This window comes from Globicephala melas, chromosome 2 (genome assembly GCF_963455315.2).
Source record: "Globicephala melas chromosome 2, mGloMel1.2, whole genome shotgun sequence".
NCBI classification, from domain to species: Eukaryota; Metazoa; Chordata; class Mammalia; order Artiodactyla; family Delphinidae; genus Globicephala; species Globicephala melas.
The window spans coordinates 35,801,382-35,822,437 of record NC_083315.2 but is presented as its reverse complement, the minus strand read 5'-3'; the positions used below and the strand labels follow the sequence as shown (position 1 = coordinate 35,822,437).

Below are 21,056 nucleotides of genomic sequence, written 5' to 3'. Positions count from 1 at the left end.
AACCTGGAGAGAAGACTCCAATTTCTAAATCAATAATGAAGGTGGGGACGTTACTACCTATTCCACAGAAATAAAAGAATTAAAAGAGTACTGTGAACAACTATATACCCCAAAATTTGATAACCTAGATGCAGCGGACAAACTCCTAGAAATGTAACTTACAAAGACTAAATCACAAACAAATAGACAATCTGAATCTATGTATTACTAGTAAGGAGATTGAATCAGTAATCAAGACTCTCCCAACAAAGAAAACTTCTGGACCTGATGGTTTCACTGGTGAATTCTATCAAACATTTAAACAATAATTAATACCAACTCTTCTCAAACTTTTCCAAAAAACTGAAGAGGAGGGAACACTTCCCAATTCATTCTATGAAACCAGCATAATCCTGATACCATAAAAAGACACTACTAGAAAACTACAGACCAATACCCTTTATGAACACTGATGTAAAAATCCCCAACAAAATACTAGCAAACAGAATTCAACAGCACACTAAAAGAATTATACACCATGACCAAGTTGGATTTATTCCTGGAGAGCCAAGGATGGTTCAACATACAAAAATAAAAACACACACACAAAAAAGACAAAACAAAAAGCCAGTGTAATACACCACATCAACAAAATGAAGGGAAAAAAAACCAAATGATCAACTCAGTTGATGCAGAAAAGCATTTGTCAAAATTCAACACTTTTTCATGATCACTCAACAAAATAGGAATAGAAGGAAATTACCTCCACATAATAAATGCCATATATGTAAAACCCACAGAAAACATCATATTCAATGGTGAAAGACTGAAAGCTTTTTCTCTAAGATCAGGAACAAGGCAAAGATGCCTGCTTTCACATTTCTTTCAACATAGTACTGGAAGTTCCACCCAGAGCAATTAATTAGGCAAGAAAAATAAATAAAAGGCATCCAAGTTGGAAAGGAAGAAGTAAAATTATCTCTGAGGAGAATACACTCTTATATGCAGAAAATCCTAGACTCCACAAAAATACTGTTAGAACTAATAAATGAATTCAGCAAAGCAACAGATAAGAAGCCAACACACAAAAACCAGTTGCAATTATATACACAAATAACGAACAATCTGAAAAGGAAATTACAAAAATTCCATTTATAATAGCATCAAAAAGAGTAAAATACTTAGGAATTAACTTAGCCAAGAAGATAAAAGACTTGTACAATGAAAACTACAAAACACTGCTGTAAGAAATTAAGGATGACATAAGTAAATGTAAACACATCCTATGTTCATGAACTGCAAGACTTAATATCGTTAAATTGTCAATACTACCCAAAGTGATCTAAAGATTCAGTGCAATCCCTATCAAAACCCCAATAACATTTTTTTGCAGAAACAGAAAAATCCATCCTAAAATTCATATGGAATCTCAAGTGACCCGAATAGCCAAAACAATCTTGACGAAGAACAACAAAACACAAGGACTCATGTTTCCTGGTTTTAAAACTTACTACAAAGCTACACTAATCAAAACAGTATAATATTAGCATAAAGACAGACATATAGACCAATGGAATAGAAGGCCTGGAAATAAACCCTTGCATATATGGTCAAATGATTTTTAACAGGAATACCAAGATTATTCAATGGGGGAAAGTACAGTCTTTCCAACAAATGGTGCTTGGAGAACTGGATATCTACCTTCAAAAGAATGAAGTTAGACCCTCACCCAACACCATTTTACTCTAAGTGGATCAACGACCAAAATATAAAACCTAAAACAATAAAACTCTTGGAGGAAAACACAGGACAAAACCTTCATGACACTGGGTTTAGCAATGATTTCTTGACTATGACTCCACAGGCACAAATAACAAAAGAAAAAACAATCAGATTTCATGAAAATGTAAAAACTTTGTACATCAAGAGACACAGAGTAACAAGTCAACCCACAGAACTGGAGAAAATATTTGCAAATCATACATCTAATAAGGAATTAATATCCAGAATATATAGAGAACTCCTAAAACTCAACAAGAAACCAAACCACCCAATTTAAAAGTGGACAAAGGGCTTGTAATAGACACTTCTACAAAGAAGATACAGAAATGGCCAATAAGCACATGAAAAGATGCTAAACATCACTAATCACTAGAAAAATGAAAATCAATACTATAAGATAACACCTGGGCTTCCCTGGTGGCGCAGTGGTTGAGAGTCCACCTGCCGATGCAGGGGACACAGGTTCGTGCCCCGGTCCGGGAGGATCCCACATGCCGCGGAGCGGCTGGGCCCGTGAGCCATGGCCGCTGAGCCTGCGCGTCCAGAGCCTGTGCTCCGCAACGGGAGAGGCCACAACAGTGAGAGGCCCGCGTACCGCAAAAAACAACAACAACAACAACAAAAAAAAGGTAACACCTCACACCCATTAGGATGGCCACATTAAAAAAAAAAGCAAACAAGTGTTGGTGAGGGTGTGGAGAAACTGCAACTCTTGTGCACTACTGGTAGGGATGTAAAACAGTATAGCCTCTATGGAAAAGAGTATGGCAATTCCTCAAAAAATTAAAAATAGAATTACCATGTGATCCAGCAATAACACCTCTTGGTATATACCCAAAAGAGTTGAAAGCAGGATCTCAAAAAAATATTTGTACATCCATATTCATTCACAGCAGCGTTGTTCACAATAGATAAAATGTGGAAGCAACTCAAGTATCCATCGATAAATGAATGAATAAGCAAAATGTGGTACATATGTACAATGGAGTACATTATTCAGCCTGAAAAAGGAAGAAATTCTGCTAAATACTAGAACATGGATAAACCTTGAGGACGTTATCCTGAGTGAAGTAAGTCACAAAAAACAAACACTGTATGATTCCACTTACCTGAGGTAGTCAAAACCATAAAGACATAAAATATAATGGGGGTTGCCAAGGACTGGGGGGAGGGAAGAATGGGGAGTTATTGCTTAATAGGTATACAGTTTCCTTTTTACAAGATGAAGAGAGTTAGGCAGATGGATGGTGGTGACTTTTGCACAACTATGTGAATGTATCTAATACCACTGAACTGTACACTTAACAATGGTGAAGATGGTAAATTTTATTTTGCCACAATAAAAAAGAAAAAACGCTTAGATATTATCAATACTGAATGTGGGAGCAGACTTTATTTGAAATTTTTTTTTTTGGCTGCACCACACAGCAGGCAGGGATCTTAGTTCCCCAACCAGGGATTGAACCCACACCCCCTGCAGTGGAAGCGCAGAGTCTTAACCACTGGACCACCAGGGAAGTCCCAGTAGTTCAACTTTTAAAAATACATGACCCCAGGGCTTCCCTGGTGGCACAGTGGTTAAGAACCTGCCTGCCAATGCAGGAGACACAGGTTCACGCCCTGGTCCGGGAAGATCTCACATGCTACGGAGCAACTAAGCCCGTGCACCACAACTACTGAACCTGCACTCTAGAGTCTGTGAGCCACAACTACTGAGCCCATGTGCTGCAACTACTTAAGTCCGTGCACCTAGAGCCCATGCTCCACAACGAGAAGCCACCGCAATGAGAAGCCTGTGCACCGCAACGAAGTGTAGCCCCCACTTGCCGCAACTAGAGAAAGCCCGCGCACAGCAACAAAGACCCAATGCGACCAAAAACAAATAATAAATTAATTAAAAAAACAAAACAAAACATGACCCCAGCAATGCTCTCATGACTGCATTCTTCATATACACACACCACCATAATCACTGCCACCATTTAGTAAGTGTAGTTATAGGCATTATTCTAGGTACTCAATACACGTATCTTAAGCTTCACAAAAATCCTATAAATGGGTACTATTACTATGCCTATGTTACAGAAATTTAATCTCTATGGTTAGAGCAAATCAGTAACACAGCCACCATTTGTTCTCAAGTAACCTGCATCCAGAGCCTGCACTTTACTTTGTGTAGGTTTATTATGAAATGGGCAAATTTAATATGCTTTTTCAAAACTATACTTTAACCTCCCCACTTCAGAATACGTGTTTACATTTATACCACCATATAGTGGGTTAACAAACAATCTGGAAGAACCAAGAATGGCTCTATTAGGTGGAGCAAGATCAAACAGACAATGGAACACGTTAGGCAGAAGAATGTGAAAAAGTTTTCAGAGGTGGTAACCAAGCCAATCTTGAAAAAGGGTAGGATTTTTTTTCTAGGTAGAGAATACTCAATTAAGTATTCTGCTTAACAATTCTTCTATGTACCAGAATAGCATTCCCTCCATGATTTCACCTAACTCAGTGATTTTAATTATATACTAATATATAAAAGAATCTCAAGAAACGCACCAGACAGTATAAAGGAAAAGAACCCTGGGGCACAGTTCTAGAGACCTTTTCTGGGTTGACAGCAGATCATATATGCTACATGTATTCTTTTAACTGAAGAAAATATTTTATAATATGAACAAAAACAAAATTAAGTTAGCTTTATACCCTGAGTGACTGAAATTTTGAAGTGTGACAATAATTAAGGTCTGCAAAGATATGGAGAAAAGCTCTCATGAAATCCTGACTGGATTGTAAATTGATAAATTCACTTTGAAAAAGAAGTCAGCAACTTAAAGTTTAAAGATAGTATACCTAATTACCCTGCAATTCACATCTAGGCACATATGCTAAAGAAATTCTTGTTACATGCACACAAGGAGATATAAACAAGGATGTTCACCAAAATACTGTTTACAACAGCAGAAAATTGGAAGAGACCTAAACATCTACCAGCAGAGGATCAGGTAAATAATGTATATATTTATGTAAAATACTAATACACAGCAATTCAAATGCACTGGTTTGACTTCAATATCAATATGGACACAGTGTAAATGTAATGATACACTGGGGGTGGGTAGCATATACCAGAAAGACAATATATGTTATACTATTTATGTAAACCTTTAAAGCAGGGGTCCCCAACCCCCAGGCCTCGGACCAGCACCAGTCTGCGGCCTGTTAGGAACCGGGCCACACAGCAGGAGATGAGCAGCAGGCAGGCGAGCGAGCTGCCGCTCCCCATCGCTCGCATTACCGCCTGAACCACCTCCCCTGACCCCATCCGAGGAAAAACTGTCTTCCACAAAACTGGTCCCTGGTGCCAAAAAGGTTGGGGACCGCTGCTTTAAAGCACGACATTTAGATAGAGGTATAAGGGGTCTTCTTAGGTGCTGGTAACATCCTGTTTCTTAATTTGAGCTACGGTTACATGGGTGTTTCTTTGTGATAATTCACCCCATTGTATACTTACTTGTGTACTTTCCTGAATGTATGTTCTATTTACATAAAAAATTAAAACACACAAAGCAATGTTTATGGACAAATACGTAAAAGTATAAAGGAAATACACCAACTTTAGGAGAGTTGTTATCTCTAGAAGAAAGAGTAGGGGGACTTCCCTGGTGGTCCAGTGGTTAAGCACCCGTCTTCCAAAGCAGGGGACGGGGGTTGGATCCCTGTTCGGGGAACCAGGATCCCACATACCGTGGGGCAACTAGGCCCGTGAACTCTAGAGCCCGCGTGCCCCAACTAGAGAGCCTACATGCTGCAGCTACTGAGCCCACGCACTCCGGAGCCTACATGCCACAACTAGAGAGAAGCATGCACACCGCAACAAAGAGCCCTTGCACTGCAACAAAAGATCCCACATGTTGCAACTAAAGACCCGACTCAGCCAAATAAATAAATAAATATTTTTTTAAAAAGATGGCGCTGGCCTCAAGGAGACTAGGGGAAACAGACAAACACAACAAACGCAAAGTTTTATTTGATGTTTCATGTTGCCTCAAAAAGTTTCAAACATGTCAAAATCTTAACATTTGTTAAAGATGGGCGGTAGATACACAGAGATAATTGATTTTCTACTCGTTTCTCTATTTTGAAATATTTAATAGTAAAAAATTCTCTACAAAAGCAAAACAAGTACATTTAAATCCCACCATTCAGAGATAACTGCTGTTTTAAAAATGTTGACAGATCTACTGAGGTATAATTGACTTAATAAACTGCACATATTTAAAGTGCAAATTTTGATGTTTCAGTATGTTACTTCCATGGAACCACCACCACAATCAAGAAAATGAATATATCCATCATCCCCAAGTTTCCTCATGCCCCTTTGTAATCCCTCCCCTTCCCCGTCCCTGTGCCCCTTTCCCCAGCAAACTACGGATCTGCTTTCTGTCACTACAGACTAGTTTGTATTTTCTAGAATTCTATGTAAATGGAATTTTAAGTATATTCTCTTTTTTTGTCAGGCTTCTTTCACTGAGTATAATTATCCTGAGATTCATCTATGCTGTGGTACACAATGATAAATAATATTCTTTTGTATGGACATGCCACCATTTGTTTATCCATTTCCCAACTGATGGACATTGGGGTTGTGTCCACTTTGTTGGCTATCACAAATAAAGAGGTTATGAACGTTTGTGTACAAGTCTGTCTATGGATATATGCTTTCATTTCTGTTGAGTGTGACTAGTACTGCCTAAAACTGTCAAGGTCATCAAAAACAAGGGAAGTGAGAAACTGTCACAGTCTAGAAGAGCCTAAACAGACATGGGACTAAATATAATATGGGATCTTGGTACAGAAAAAGGACATTAGGCAAAAAATAAGAAAATCAAAATTAAATATGCACTATAGTGTCAATACTGTTTCATTAGTTGTGACAAATGTGACAGAAATTCACCATACTAATGTCAGATGTTAACAACAGGGGAAACTGGATAGGAATATATACAAGAACTCTTTGCACTACTTTTGTAATTTTTCTATAAATCAAAAACTATTCGAAAACAAAATTTTCTTTAAAAAATCTATGAGTAGAACTGCTGGGTCATATGGTAGGTAAGTGTTTAACTTTTTAGGAATCTACCAAACTGTTTTCCAAACAGTTGTACCATTTTGCATTCCCCCCAGCAGTTTATGAAAGTTCCAGATCTTCCACATTCATGTCATTCTTGGCATGGTCAGTCTTCTTAATTTCAGACATTCTAAAAGGTGTGTACATCATTCATATTTTAATATAAAAAATTTTGGTGTACATTTTGCCAAGATATGTGTGTACACGCACATGCATATTTTTTTCAAACAAGATCAGCACGATCAGATTTCCTGGTTCCTATTGGAAAATGGGCAGCTGCCTAAATACAAATCTCTCCATATATCCTCCAAAAACCACATGGATCAACAAAAGTGAATAAAACCACTCGCAGACTGAAACTACAGAACATTTAGAAAACAGAATACCATAAACTTAAATTTGCATGTAAGAGGGACTCAAATTTCCAAAACTCAACAGTATGTATATCCAGCTCTGGAGCCCACATTAGAAAAGACCATCAGGCAACAGCAACTAAACAGAAAACGACACACACAAAAATCATTTACAGTAGCATTAGACAGACACCTACCCAGACCTAGAGATGAACCTAAAAAAGGATGTCCAAGATGTCTATAAAACATTGAGAAAAATTAAAGACCTGATAAATGAAAGGATACACCAACTTTATGAATTCAAAGATTTGTCATCAACATACCAATTTTCTATAAATTTATTCATAGATTCAATGAAATCTCAATCAAAATTCCAGCAGAGTTTGGGAGTGGGGGTTGGGGGGGTGGAACGACGTGATACTGACAAGCTAAATCTATGACCATGTGGAAATGCAAAAATCCAAGAGGAACCAAGAATCATGAAGGACAAAGCCAGAGGACTTCACTACCAAATATCAAAATCTACTATAAAGTTGTAGTAACTAAGACAAGGACAGATAAACAGCTCAATGGAAGAAAACCAATATGCACATACAACATATATACTTGATTTATGAGAAAGGTAACAGCAGTGCAATGAAAAGGGATTTTTTTTTCAACATAGTACTGGGTCAACTGGCTATCTATACAGAAAAAAATGAATCTTGACCTTCCACCATGTACAAAATTAATCCCAGATGGGTTGGAAATCTAAGAGTGAAAGGTAAAACAATAAGTTTTTAAAACGAGACACAAAATATCTTCATGACTTTGGAATAGGGAAACATTTCTTAAACAGGACACAAAGCATTAACCACATTTGAAAAGTCGATAAACTGGACATCATTAAAACTTAAATTATGTTATTCAAAATATACCAATTAAAAGCATAAAGAGGGCTTCCCTGGTGGCGCAGTGGTTGAGAGTCCGCCTGCCAATGCAGGGGACACGGCTTCGTGCCCTGGTCCGGGAGGATCCCACATGCCACGGAGTGGCTGGGCCCGTGAGCCATGGCCGCTGAGCCTGCGCGTTCGGAGCCTGTGCTCTGCAACGGGAGAGGCCACAACAGTGAGAGGCCCACATACCGCAAAAAAAAAAAAAAAAAGTATAAAGACAAGCTACAGGTTGGAAGAAAACATTTTTATTCTATATATCAAAGAACTCATATGCAGAATATATAAACAGTAAACAGGAAAGAGCAACAAGTAAACAGGAAAAAGGCAGGTAACCATAAAGAAATATTAGGGTAAGACCTGAAAAGGCACTTCAGGAAAGCGGATATCCAAAGGTCAACAGACATATGAAAAGGTGTTCAACTTCATGAGTCATCAGGGAAATGAAAATTAAAACCGCAACAGAGATGCCATTACATACTCACCAAAATGACCAGTGAAAAAGACAACACCAATTGTTAGTGAGGATGTGGAACTAACCCAAACCACCTGACATTGTCACAAGTGTAAACCGGTGCACTTGCTGTGAAAAACTGGCAGCATCTATTAATGCTGAAATCACACATACCCTATAAGCCAACACTCTCCTAGGAGTACACCCAAAAGAAATAAGTTCACCAAAAGACATGCTCATAGCAGCACTATTCATAATGGCCCCAAATGTCTATTAACAGTAGAATGAATAAGCCAGAATGAATATTCATACAACAGAATACAGTATAGCAGTGGGAACAAATGATCCACAACTACTGGCTGTGATATGGATGAATTTCACAGCTGAAGAGTACATATTTATGATTCTATTTATGTAAGTTCAAAACCAGGCAGAACGAATGTATGCATCTAAAAGTCAGCATGGTGGTTTACCCTTCACTAGTTCAGAACCTGCAGAGTTTCTGGGGGTTTCTGGTCTATTGCCTCTATATATGAGTGGATATATACAAGATGTGTTTGGTATGTGAAAATTCATTGAATTTGCATATTTATCATAGTAAAAGTATCATACATACTTTTCTGTATGTATGTTATACCTGGATTAAAAGTTAAATTTTTAACTGCTAAAGCCATATATTAAGGTTCTACAAAATATTTATTTCGTGGGAAACAAGACTTCCCGAGAGTAATTTCAACTGTCGCCTGTTAGCTGGGGCTGAATATAGTAAAATTATTATTATTTGTTTTTTGGCTGCATTGGGTCTTTGTCGCTGCACACGGGCTTTCCCTACTTGCGGCAAGCGGGGTCCACTCTTCGCTGTAGCGCGCGGGCCCCTCACCACGGCGGCCTCTCCCGTTGCAGAGCACAGTCTCCAGGCGTGCGGGCTTCAGCAGTTGTGGCACACGGGCCCAGTAGTTGTGGTGCACGGGTTCTAGAGCTCAGGCTCAGTAGTTGTGGCACACGGGCTCAGTCGCGCTGCGGCATGCGGGATCCTCCTGGACCAGGGCTCGAACCCGCGTCCCCCGCACCGGCCGGCAGATTCCCAACCACTGTGCCACCAGGGAAGTCCCTGAATACAGTAAAATTTATTTCAGAATAGCTTTTCAGACAATTTACTGATGATACTCCAGAATAAAAAAGGAAACCATCTCAGTCAGAAATTCAATACATCTGTACAATTATACACTTCTTTGGTCCTAAATTGAAAGTCAGCAGTTCATCTAGATCTGGGTGCCAGTTACATGCTTGTGTTCAGTTGGAGACGGTGTGAGCTCTTCACTTATGATATGTACTTTTCTGTATGTGTATTACACTTAAATAAAAAAATCTTAATCAGTGTTTCAGTCCCACACCTTACTGTGAACTACTTTGACTAATCTTTCCCTTTTCTCAGGGAGTTAACGTGAAACTTTTTCCTCCAGTCACTGCCTCCAGCCCATCCAGTAGTTAAGATGTCCCTTAACCACATCTTACCAATTTTCACACTTTACAGACACTAAATAAATACTCAGTTCATTTATGCTTTAATCACATGTCCATTTACAGCCCATTTCCCTCCTTCCTCAGAGTTTAATATTGATAGATTATGGTTTAAGGGACCAGGGAGTGGGGAAAGGGCCCTCTAGGTAGCAGACACCCCTCTCATGAGGAATTGCTGTGTAAGAGATCCGGCTCTAGCCTACCCTTTCAGCCCCACCCCAACTCCTACCACCCCATACACAACAACGAGGGCCATCTTGGTGGGATGCTAGCCCAAAAGCTCAGGCCTTCTGCAACCTCTCCTGAACCACAGAAAGTCACAACTTCCCTGTGTGTCAACTGGTGGGAATCAGACAGCTCCAGCCACCCTCCACCCTCCTCCCTCCCTGCCCCACATCTTCTCTCAATTTCTCTTTCATCTCTACTCAGTCAAGGACAGAGAGCAAGTCTGCTGCCTAACAATGGGCTCAACCTTGCCTTCCTTCTTGGAAGCCCCCTCAACCTATACAAATGCTTCTCTTGGAAGACACTTCCAAACTCGCTTGGCTTGACAGCGGAAGCAGCATTGCGCCCCACTGTGCTCCACTAAGAGGGGAGGGAATCACTTCAAATGCTGCCCTCCCTAAGCAGTCTTCTTACACAGACCAGGGAAAGGCTGAGATGATGTTTGTGGTAGTAGGGACAGCTCTGTGACCTCTTCGTATCTGTGAAGCCAGTGAGGTGTACCTGGCTCCAACTCTTGGGGACTGTCATTGTACCACAGGTCATTTAGCAACACCTCTTCAATTTCAGCTTTGGACCCCAATGCTAATTCTGAAGCGACAGTAAAAAAAAAAAAAAAAAAAAAAATCTACTCAACATCCAGTTACAATGAAATGGCTTTCTCTTCTTCAAGGCACGTTTCAAATGCTACTTCATCCAAGTGTTTCCTAGTTCCCTAACCAGTACAGTCTCTCCTTCCTTTGACCCTGCCACAGCACTTTCCCAATAATACCTTATCAACTGAGCGTGTAGTTCTGATACTACTCTCACTGCATACTATATGTAATGAAATTTTGTCACAGCTAACACACAGCCTTGCAAATGACAATGCAAACATTTCCTCAAATGAAAAAAATAAATGATACATAACTATTGCAAAGTTAGGTATACCTATACGAAACAAGGTGTGCAATTAAAATTAAATTCGCCTATGCAAAATTCAAACAGCAATGTGAAACACTGTGCCAACATACACCATTTTTAACAAGTTGTTTTTATTATAAAACATGTTTGGGGACTGCCCTGGTGGCGCAGTGGTTAAGAATCTGCCTGCCAATGCAGGGGACACGGATTTGAGCCCTGGTCCGGGAAGATCCCACATGCCGTGGAGCAACTAAGCCCATGAGCCACAACTACTGAAGCCCATGCACCTACAACCTGTGCTCCGCAACAACAGAAGCCACCGCAATGAGAAGGCCACGCACCACAATGAAGAGTAGCCCCCACTTGCCACAACTAGAGAGAAAGCCCACGTGCAGCAACAAGGACCCAATGCGGCCAAAAAATATAAATTAATTTATTTATTTTAAAAAAACCCATGTTTGTCACAGAAGAACCAGTAGGGGAAAGCACACAGAAAACAAATTACCCATTACACCTTCACTGCTACATTTATGTCTTGTCATTCCAGTCTTTTTCTATACATATATACATACCTGAGACCATACTGTTTTGCACTTTGCTTTTTCACTTCAGGTACTGTGATTATCTATATCATTAAGTAGTCTTCTACAAACATCATATCAATAACTGCAGAGCATTCCACTGCATAGTTACTTCAGCTTTTGTTGTCATCAAATTGTCCCTAGTTATAATACTGTGATAACCAATCTTGTTCTTAGGTTTGTTTTTGTTTTTGTTTTTTTGCAGTGCGGGCCTCTCCCTGTTGTGGCCTCTCCCGTTGCGGAGCACAGGCTCCAAACACGCAGGCTCAGGGGCCATGGCTCACAGGCCCAGCCGCTCCGCGGCATGTGGGATCTTCCCGGACCGGGGCACGAACCCGCGTCCCCTGCATCAGCAGGCAGACTCTCAACCACTGCGCCACCAGAGAAGCCCTTGTTCTTAGGTTTTTATCATTCTGATTATCTCCTTAGGTAATAGGATTACTTCTGACCAGAAGCTGCAAATTCACGTTGAAGTTCCTCATGGAAAATACATGCCCAAGTTTACTTGCTCATTAACCACAAGGTGGGTTTTCCTGCTGGGGAAACCTGGGAAAGCTGCTCTCTGCTCTAGGCCAGGCAGCCCTGCCTCACCACTCAAGACCAAGAGCCCACAGCCCTGCACCAACATCTCAGGTGGGGACAAGGAGAGAGCTGACCATACCGTGGGGGCTAGATATGTGCGAAGGACAGCCCAGAACACCTTGACCAGAACCTCTCCTACGATCCCTTGAGGTCCCTTCAAACTGCAGTACTGCTTTCCTTATTGAGCCCCCCAGGAGGACTCTGTGAGGCATTTGGGGAGGTACCATTCTGCCCTACAGCTGGAAAAACTATCTACTTTATCTCACTGCCCAAGGGCAACCTTACAAGCCAGGTTTCCCTATTTCTTCAAGGTACTCTTCTTGAACCCGTGCCCTGAGAAGACCCTGAAGAGGCCAAGAAGTCTGTACCTTGTAGTCTGGCCAGTCAGTGACCTGGGCAGAGTGGGATGGTCACTTTCACCAGCACCTGGCATCTTGCCAGCGAGGCCACCGGGCGCCCTGGCCAACTGCAAACGTACACTCCTCAAAGCTCCTGTCTCACTGACCAGGAGCCTTCCCCTCACACAAGTCAACAACCTAGCATTAGCTGAAAAATACTTTGCTATAAACCATAAAAGTTCCAGCATGTCTGAAGCAACCCAGTGAAATTTAAGTCATTGTTGAGTGTCATTCTTATTGGAATATAACTCATGCAACTTTCTGAAAAGGAAAAAACAACGCATACATAGCAAGCAGGTTCTCTGAATTTTTAACTCAGCATAAGCTAAAGAATAAGGGTTAGCTCACAGCTGACTCCAAATAACAGAAAACATCACATGTATACTCTTTTGGAAGTTAGAAGAGACAAGACCCACCGGTATCTCCCAGCCCCCATGCTCTTCTCTCATTTCCCTTCCAGCACAATTTAATAAATAAATTCCATGGGGCCATCTCCTTCCTAATGGACTTCTCCCTTAAACATTTAGCTACTTTATGTTCACATGCTCCTACATCTTTGTGGGAATTATTTCCAAGGCCAAGTTAAAAATAAATCAAAGAATTTGTAACTAAAAAACAGCAATTACCAGTCCTTGTTCTGAGAATCTGTGTTTTACCAAATATTTTCAAGGTCCGTTTACAAAATTAAAAACACGTTCACTTTCATCTAAAATAATTCAAACAAAAAATATTCCATCAACATTCCTATAATATGTTGCAACTCCCACAAAAAGATTATGAAACACTGTTAGGACACCCAAGCCTCCTTGTGAAGAATCATCTTCAGGAGATGCTCCCCTCTCCCCAACTATTCTGTGGAATATACTAAATATCATAAAAATCAAATGCTTGTTGACTTGCACTCATTTTGAAAGAAATTAAAACACTGAAGAGCTGCACCATCCCATACAGTAGCCACTAGTCACATGTGGCTACTGAGCACTTGAAATGAAGCTAATTCAAATTGAGCTCTGCTGTAAATGTAAAATATACACTGGATTTTGAAGTCTTAGTACTAACGAAAGAATATCTCATTAAAAGTTTTTTATGTTGATTACATGTTGACACGATATTTTGACTACGCTGGGTTAGATCAAGTATTACACTTTTTTAAACTTTCCTAATGCAGCTATTAGAAAATCTACCTTAACATATGTGACTCTACTGTAATTGTATATATAAATAGCCCTGTCACTTTGACCTATCCTTTTTCACCTAATCGTCTTGTGAATCATAAAAAAGATTTCTGTATTATAATCGAAGGAAGTCTTCACCCCAAAGGGGACCCAATCCACAAGGCAAACTACAAAAGGGGCAAGTGTTGTCAGAGATTCAAGGTCATTCTTCATAGGCGTCACCAGGAAGCTGCCTAGAAACAGCTGTGTACACATGCCTAGCACATCCAAGTTTTCAAATATAAGTCACCTGGCAAATGATCATGGATTCCTCGATTTACAGGTGTAGTGCAGACTCTACTGAAATCCAGAGAATTATCCAATATGGCATTTATCCTTCGAAAGATATTGGCATTGCTACACGTGGAGAGCGCAGGTGCTTCTTGACTGTCCCAGCAATCTTTTATCCTTCCTGCGTCTTCCTCCTAGACGCAGAAAAAAGATGTTTAGATTTTCTACTCTCCCTTTTTCTTTTTTTTTTTTTTTTTTTGCAGTACGCAGGCCTCTCACTGTTGTGGCCTCTCCCGTTGCGGAGCACAGGCTCTGGACGCGCAAGCTCAGCGGCCATGGCTCATGGGCCCAGCCGCTCCGCGGCATGTGGGATCTTCTCGGACCGGGGCACGAACCCGTGTCCCATGCATCGGCAGGTAGACTCTCAACCACTGCGCCACCAGGGAAGCCCTCTACTCTCCCTTTTAATAGAGACTTCACACCTCCTTTCTTCTAATCCAACACCACAAGTTAAAGTTAACAAGGACTTGGGTTTCTTGCCTATATATTAAGATACTTCACTCTAAGCAAGGCACCCTGAGAGAACCATAAGAGGGAGAAACACTGAAATGTAAGATGCTGCCTCAAGAACCTTCTAACATAATGGGACATGTATAGGAAGTAGAATGGCATGGTAGCAGCAACATGAGCTTTAAGAACCAGACACACCTGGTTCAAATCTTGAATTTATCTACACAATAGATTATTTGGCAATAAAAAAGAATGAAGTACTGATACAAACTACAACACAAGTAAACCTCAAAAACATTAAGTGAAAGAAACCAGTCACACAGGACCACAGATTATATGAGCCCAATTATATGAAACATCCAGAATAGGCAAATCTAAAGTAGATTAGTTGGGGCTTCCCTGGTGGTGCAATGGTTAAGAATCGCCTGCCAATGCAGGGGACACGGGTTCCAGTCCTGGTCCAGGAAGATCCCACGTGCTGCGGAGCAACTAAGCCCGTGTGCCACAACTACTGAGCCTGCGCTCTAAAGCCCACAAGCCACAACCACTGAGCCTGCGTGCTGCAACTACTGAAGCCTGTGCACCTAGAGCCCGTGCTCCACAGCAAGAGAAGCCACCACAATGAGAAGCCTGTGCACCGCAACGAAGAGTAGCCCCCACTCGCCGCAACTGGAGAAAGCCCGCACGCAGCAACAAAGACCCAACACAGCCAAAACTAAAATAAAATAAATTTATAAAAAAAAAATAAAGTTGATTAGCTGCCTTCAACTGGGGATGTGGGGAGCAGGTTAGAAGGTCATGTCTAATAGGTACAAAATTTCTTTTTGAGATTATGAAAATATTCTAAAATTAGACTACGGTGATGGTTACAAAACTGTAAATATATGTATGGAAAGATGGTGTATACGCTTTGGAGTACAAATACTAAGTTTACCACTTAAGTATCTTCTTTGAGCCTTGGTTGCCTTAGGTACAAAATGGAGTACCACCTACTTTACAGTTGAAAGGTGAACTTTATGGTTATGCAAATTATATCTCAATACAGTTGTTTAAAAAGTTTGGTTCTGCCATTTACTGGCAGTTATTAATCTCTGTGCCACAGTTTCCCCATTTGTGAAATGGCAGAAGAGTACCTACCAACCTTCTGATGAGATGTTTACAGCACTTAGGATGGTGCTGGCATATGGTAGCTACCATTTTTACATCTGAAGATATAATCACAGGAAAAGACACGGTCAGGACCAAGAGTGGTACAAACACCACCCAAAGGGAATTGTTTAAATAAGTTATACAATTCCACACGATCATTAAAAGTACTTACAACTCAGGTAAGACATTACTGAATGAGAAAAGCACTCCCAGATACATAAACATGAACTGAACCCCCACCCAAGTGATTCTTTTGGTATTCTCTGTCTTAGCAAATAACACCACCATCCTCCAGGTGCCCTAAACAGAAATCTAGGTACCATTCTTCACTTTTCAATCTCCCTCACTCACCACATCCCATGCCTGACATTTAAGCAATGAGATACTGGCTGACAGACTGAATCTTCTAAGGGGAGCCTGACTCATCAGTTATATCATTCCCAATTACCTTGGGGCAGGGGGAAACAGACCAAGTAAGGAAACTAGCACCTAAGATCTTGTAGGTGATAACTTCAAAACAAAATTTAAAATGCCTGGTGTTATTTTGTTTAACCTATTAAAATCCAGGTATAAGCATGAGAATGACCAGAAACATTTACAATTTTATAAACTCTGCAGGATGGCTTTAAAGGGACAAACTTGAGTTCCATATCATTTTCAAGCTCTTGAAAGAGTCCTGCAAGGTTGTTTTCCCAAGCCCTCCAGAGAGGTCCCACCGAGAATGGTTAAATCCACTGACACAAGGCCCTTTTCACAACTGTAGATTTCTAAGATGATTTTCAACTTCGTTAAGGCAACTTCACAAGGGCTAAGATAATAAGCACTTATAATCAATCTGCGGATCTTAAGGCTACATGCTTCATTCATCCCCTGCCTAATAACCATTAACCAATTGCCTGCTATCTACAGCAGCATTCTAAGGGTAGGCAGGTTAGACAGAGACTCAGTCAAAAAAATTTTTTTGAAGTCTAGAAAGGGAACTAAGACCTGATTATGTCGTGAACAATCACAACACAAGCTACAATGTGCTGTAAACATACACTGTCCTCTGAGCTGAGGGGACTCAGAGGAAGAGAATGTGCCTGGAAGTGAGGGTAAGACGAAGGTCTGAAGAACACAGAGAACAGAGCAGCATTATCAAAAGTGGTCCAGCATGGCGGAGTGTTAGGTATGGGAGAATAGAGCAGACTGGAAAGGAGGTCTATATGCTTTGGAGTAGAAATACTAAGTTTACCACTTAAGTATCTTCTTTGAGCCTTGGTTGCCTTAGGTAGAAAATGGAGTACCCACCTACCTTGCAGACTTTGTGGTAATGAGAAATAAAAGTGCCTGGATACGCTCGATAACTTATTAGGGACAAATGTCTCCCAACTCCATCACTGTTACTCATAAGTATGCTTTCAACTTATCCTAATCAAGTTCACAGAGAAGCTTATAGCACATAACTAGAGGGTTTTTTGCCTTAATGGTTTGAAACTACCACTCATAATTCTTTAAAATCTGAACCCACACCATGCAGCTATGTTTGCTAGTTCAGGAATAAGATCCTAAAATGTTATACCTATTTGTATGCCAGAACAAATCTAGATTTGCCCTATTTTAGAAACCCTGGCCTTGTCTTCAAATACCGTATAACCCAGGATCAACATGGTGATGAAATGGCCATTCCTTCAGGTCAAAATCCTGGTTTGTGGATATTTGTCACAAATGAATGCCAACTCTACCACCTTCTGGGTTTGTTTTCATTAAGTTTGCCTTTAATCAACAACAAAATATCTACACTGCAGACCACTTCAAGACTATTACCTGAGTCCTCAAAAGCCAGCTGAAAGATTTATGGAAGACTGTCTGAATGGGACACAGTTTATCTACTCCTGATGGAGTTTTAAGCCTGGGGTTCCATGGATTGGAATCCACTGACTCCCTTTGCAAAACCGTTCATGCTAAAAATTTTTCTGAGAATAAAGTTTTCTAATTAATCAGATATTTTTAGTTAATAGCACTGGTCTTGAACATTTTGGGTTTTTTAACCTATTGTACAGCAAAAGAAAGTAATATACTTAGGTATCCCAAAAAAAGTGGTTCTGAGACGTACTTTGGCAATTTGGTCTCAATTTTTTAGTAAGTAATAATAAAGCTGAATAAAACCTCTTTAGCATGTACACTCAGGATTTTGAGGATACTGTTTACCACAATTTCGAACAGCACTTGTATGACTACCCACTCAGTAAAATGTCATTCAGACCAAGATAAGGAAATGTTACAGTTTCCCCTAAGGAACTGATGTTTTCCTTACATTATGGGAAAATGTAAATCTAGCCAAGTTTCCATGTTTGCTTTAGTCTCCTGGTCACTCAAAGCCAGTTTCTGTTTGAATTTCAGTGACTCTACAGCTGTTAAGAAATGCTTCTCTAACTTTCTCCTTGGTCCTTGCTTGTCCATTCTTAAACTTCCACCTCAAGTCTTCTGTGCAAGAATATAAGGAATAAAAATTTATTGGTTGATCCATATGAAGTTGTCAATATCCTACCTTTTCTACCAACAAAATGACAGTGTCACATAGTCTAATATTTCATAAATACTAAAAACCTGCTAGGTCAGATGTTGAGATTACTGAAATATGTAAAACATAATCCATGCCCTAGGGAGAACGAGCTAAGTGGGAGAAAGACAGACAACCAGCTAGGTAAGTGGAGATCAAGGTAAGTACAAAATACTACAGAAGAGATGAGTATATTTAAGGTACCTAGGATGGTTTAACAATTCAGACTTTTAAGCTAGGGATTAATGAAAACGCAGAATTTCAATAAGCAAGTCTGAAGAAGAACATAAGAGACAAAGAACAAGCACAGAGTGGATACAGAACCCAGTAAATTCAAGGAAAGGGAGTGCAGGAACAAGACTGGGCAGGGAGGCTCACCAGGAATAAAGGAGATAAGGCTGCAGGTCCTTATCTGCAGAAAGAGACCAGATACAAGACTCAAGATACCACCTCCTCTTCATTCATGATCTCACTTCCCTCTCTGTTCTCCACTGGTTCCTTCCCATTAGTAAGTATGCTCAAGGCTCTCTCATCTTAAAAAAAACCACATCTTCCTTAATTTAAAACATTCTGTTAAGCCACTGCCTTTCTTCCTTTTGCTCTACCACCAATCTTTTAGAAAATATGCCATATTTACTTCTGAACCTCCTGTTCATCCTTCCTCTCAACCCATAATATCCTGCCAGCATGTCCTTCTCCCCCCAAAAGAAACTACATTAATGACCTGAGTTGCCAAACCCAACCGATACTTCAAATCTATCTTACTTGATTGACATCTTTGGGTATCTGATCCTCGGCTACTCTCCACTCATTTAATTCAGGAACCACTTTCTCCTGGCTCTCCCTTTACTTTTCTGGTTATTCTTCAGTTTCTACAGAATGCATTTAATGCCCAATATTCTTTTCGCTCTATAAACTCAGTCTGGAAAAGGAAATACTACAATTTCCAGGACAGGTTTATGAGAACATTAAGGGAATATTTAATACCAAGACTGCTCAAGAATACGTAAAACACATGGTCACTATAACTGTAGCTCTTGTCACACTTATCTGTCAAACTGTTTGCTGTATGCATAGTTAGCTCTGCATCTGATAAACTGTAAGATCGTTCAAGGCCTTTATCAAAGTAGCACCCAACATAATATCTGCTAAATTTGCAGGCACTCAATACAGATACCACAGGAAAAGCAGACCCATATTATATTCATTTCATAGGTATTTTTACCACCTCCATCACAACCTCCATAAATTGTAGTGACTCCTTTCTTAATTATTAAGACAAGAACAAAACCAATATTCACTCATCAATTCTATCTCTTTTCACTGTCAAAGCTCTTGGCCACTCAAAGTCATTTCAGGATTTGGGATTTTAAGTTTGGAGCAGAGACAATTCCACATGAACAAAAAACAAGGAAGCCATGAACAATATGACCTCGTGCTTGGGGACCCAAAGATTACAATTATATTTACTGATTACATTCTCACCATACACCAGGAGCTATTCTGAGGAGAGAGGATAAATAAGACAGCCCCAGCTCCCAAGGAATTAGTCTAATGGGAACACAAGCACATAAACAATTAAGTTATATGCTATATCATAAGCCTAATAATAAACATACACAGAAATTAGAAAGGATAGTAGGTAGGTAAAAAGGTTAAAAGGTTTTGCCAAACAGGCATATTACTATACCTAAACCATACTGCTATACTTAAAGCCAATGATTTACTATACCTAATATAGTTTATGTAGAGTAAATCATTCTTAACCAGTTCTGGGAATGGTGGCAACTCAAAATCCAAGTTCCCAGACACCAGCCAAAGGACAGCAGTGAGATCTGCTATGTTAACTCTTTTCTGCACACCCATAAGCATGTCTAAATTGTTCACATCTGTAACGTGTAAGATGGATAATTATTCACATCTCTAATGTAGTACTATACAGCAAAAACAAAACTTCTGTACTACACTGCAACTTACAGAAACCTCACAGAAACTGAACTGTGGGGGGAAAAAAAAGGCCAAACTCAAGAGTATATGCTACATGATTTCATTTATAAGAAGTTCAAAAACAGGCAAAGCCAACTGATGACAACAGAAATCAGAACAGTATTTAACTGTGTGTGTGTGTGTGTGTGTGTGTGTGTGTGTGTGTGGAGAGGGGAAGGGATAAAAGGCACAAAGGAACCTTACAGAGTGTTGGAAATGTTCTGCATCTTGATTTGTGATATATAAAAATAATAAACATAAATAAGTAAAAATACATAAAACTATATAAACATGTAAAAATTGATCAAGCTATACACTAACACTAGTGCCTTTTACTGCATGTATGTTACTACCCAATTTTTTAAAAGTTCAAGGAATAGACCAGCAAGGGCTCAAACGTGGCCACTAAGCTGAAGTCAGACCATGAGAGACTTTATACACTAACTAAGGAACTTGACCTTATTCTGTGGCAGTAGTTCTCAAAGCAGAGTCTGGGTACCCACCCTTTCAGAGGTCCATGAAAACAAAACTATTTTCATAATTCTAAGATATCAGTTTATTTTTTCACTGTGTTGACATTTGC

General features: G+C 40.0%; 1 protein-coding gene across 11 annotated transcripts in view; it reads right to left on the bottom strand.

The window, feature by feature from the left end:
• CPEB1 (cytoplasmic polyadenylation element binding protein 1) overlaps positions 1-21,056 on the bottom strand; it is a 99,922-nt gene that overhangs the window by 69,067 nt on the left and 9,799 nt on the right. For 8 of the 11 annotated variants that reach the window (XM_060293792.1, XM_060293794.1, XM_060293795.1 and 5 more), the window contains one exon: positions 14,306-14,480. The exons of 1 other annotated variant lie outside the window; for it this stretch is intronic. In XM_060293792.1, coding sequence (XP_060149775.1) covers positions 14,306-14,480 — 175 coding nt within the window. Of the gene's footprint in view, positions 1-9,466; positions 9,746-14,305; positions 14,481-21,056 lie in introns of all 11 variants that reach the window. 2 more of the 11 variants (XM_060293797.1, XM_060293799.1) reach the window with 1 other exon arrangement.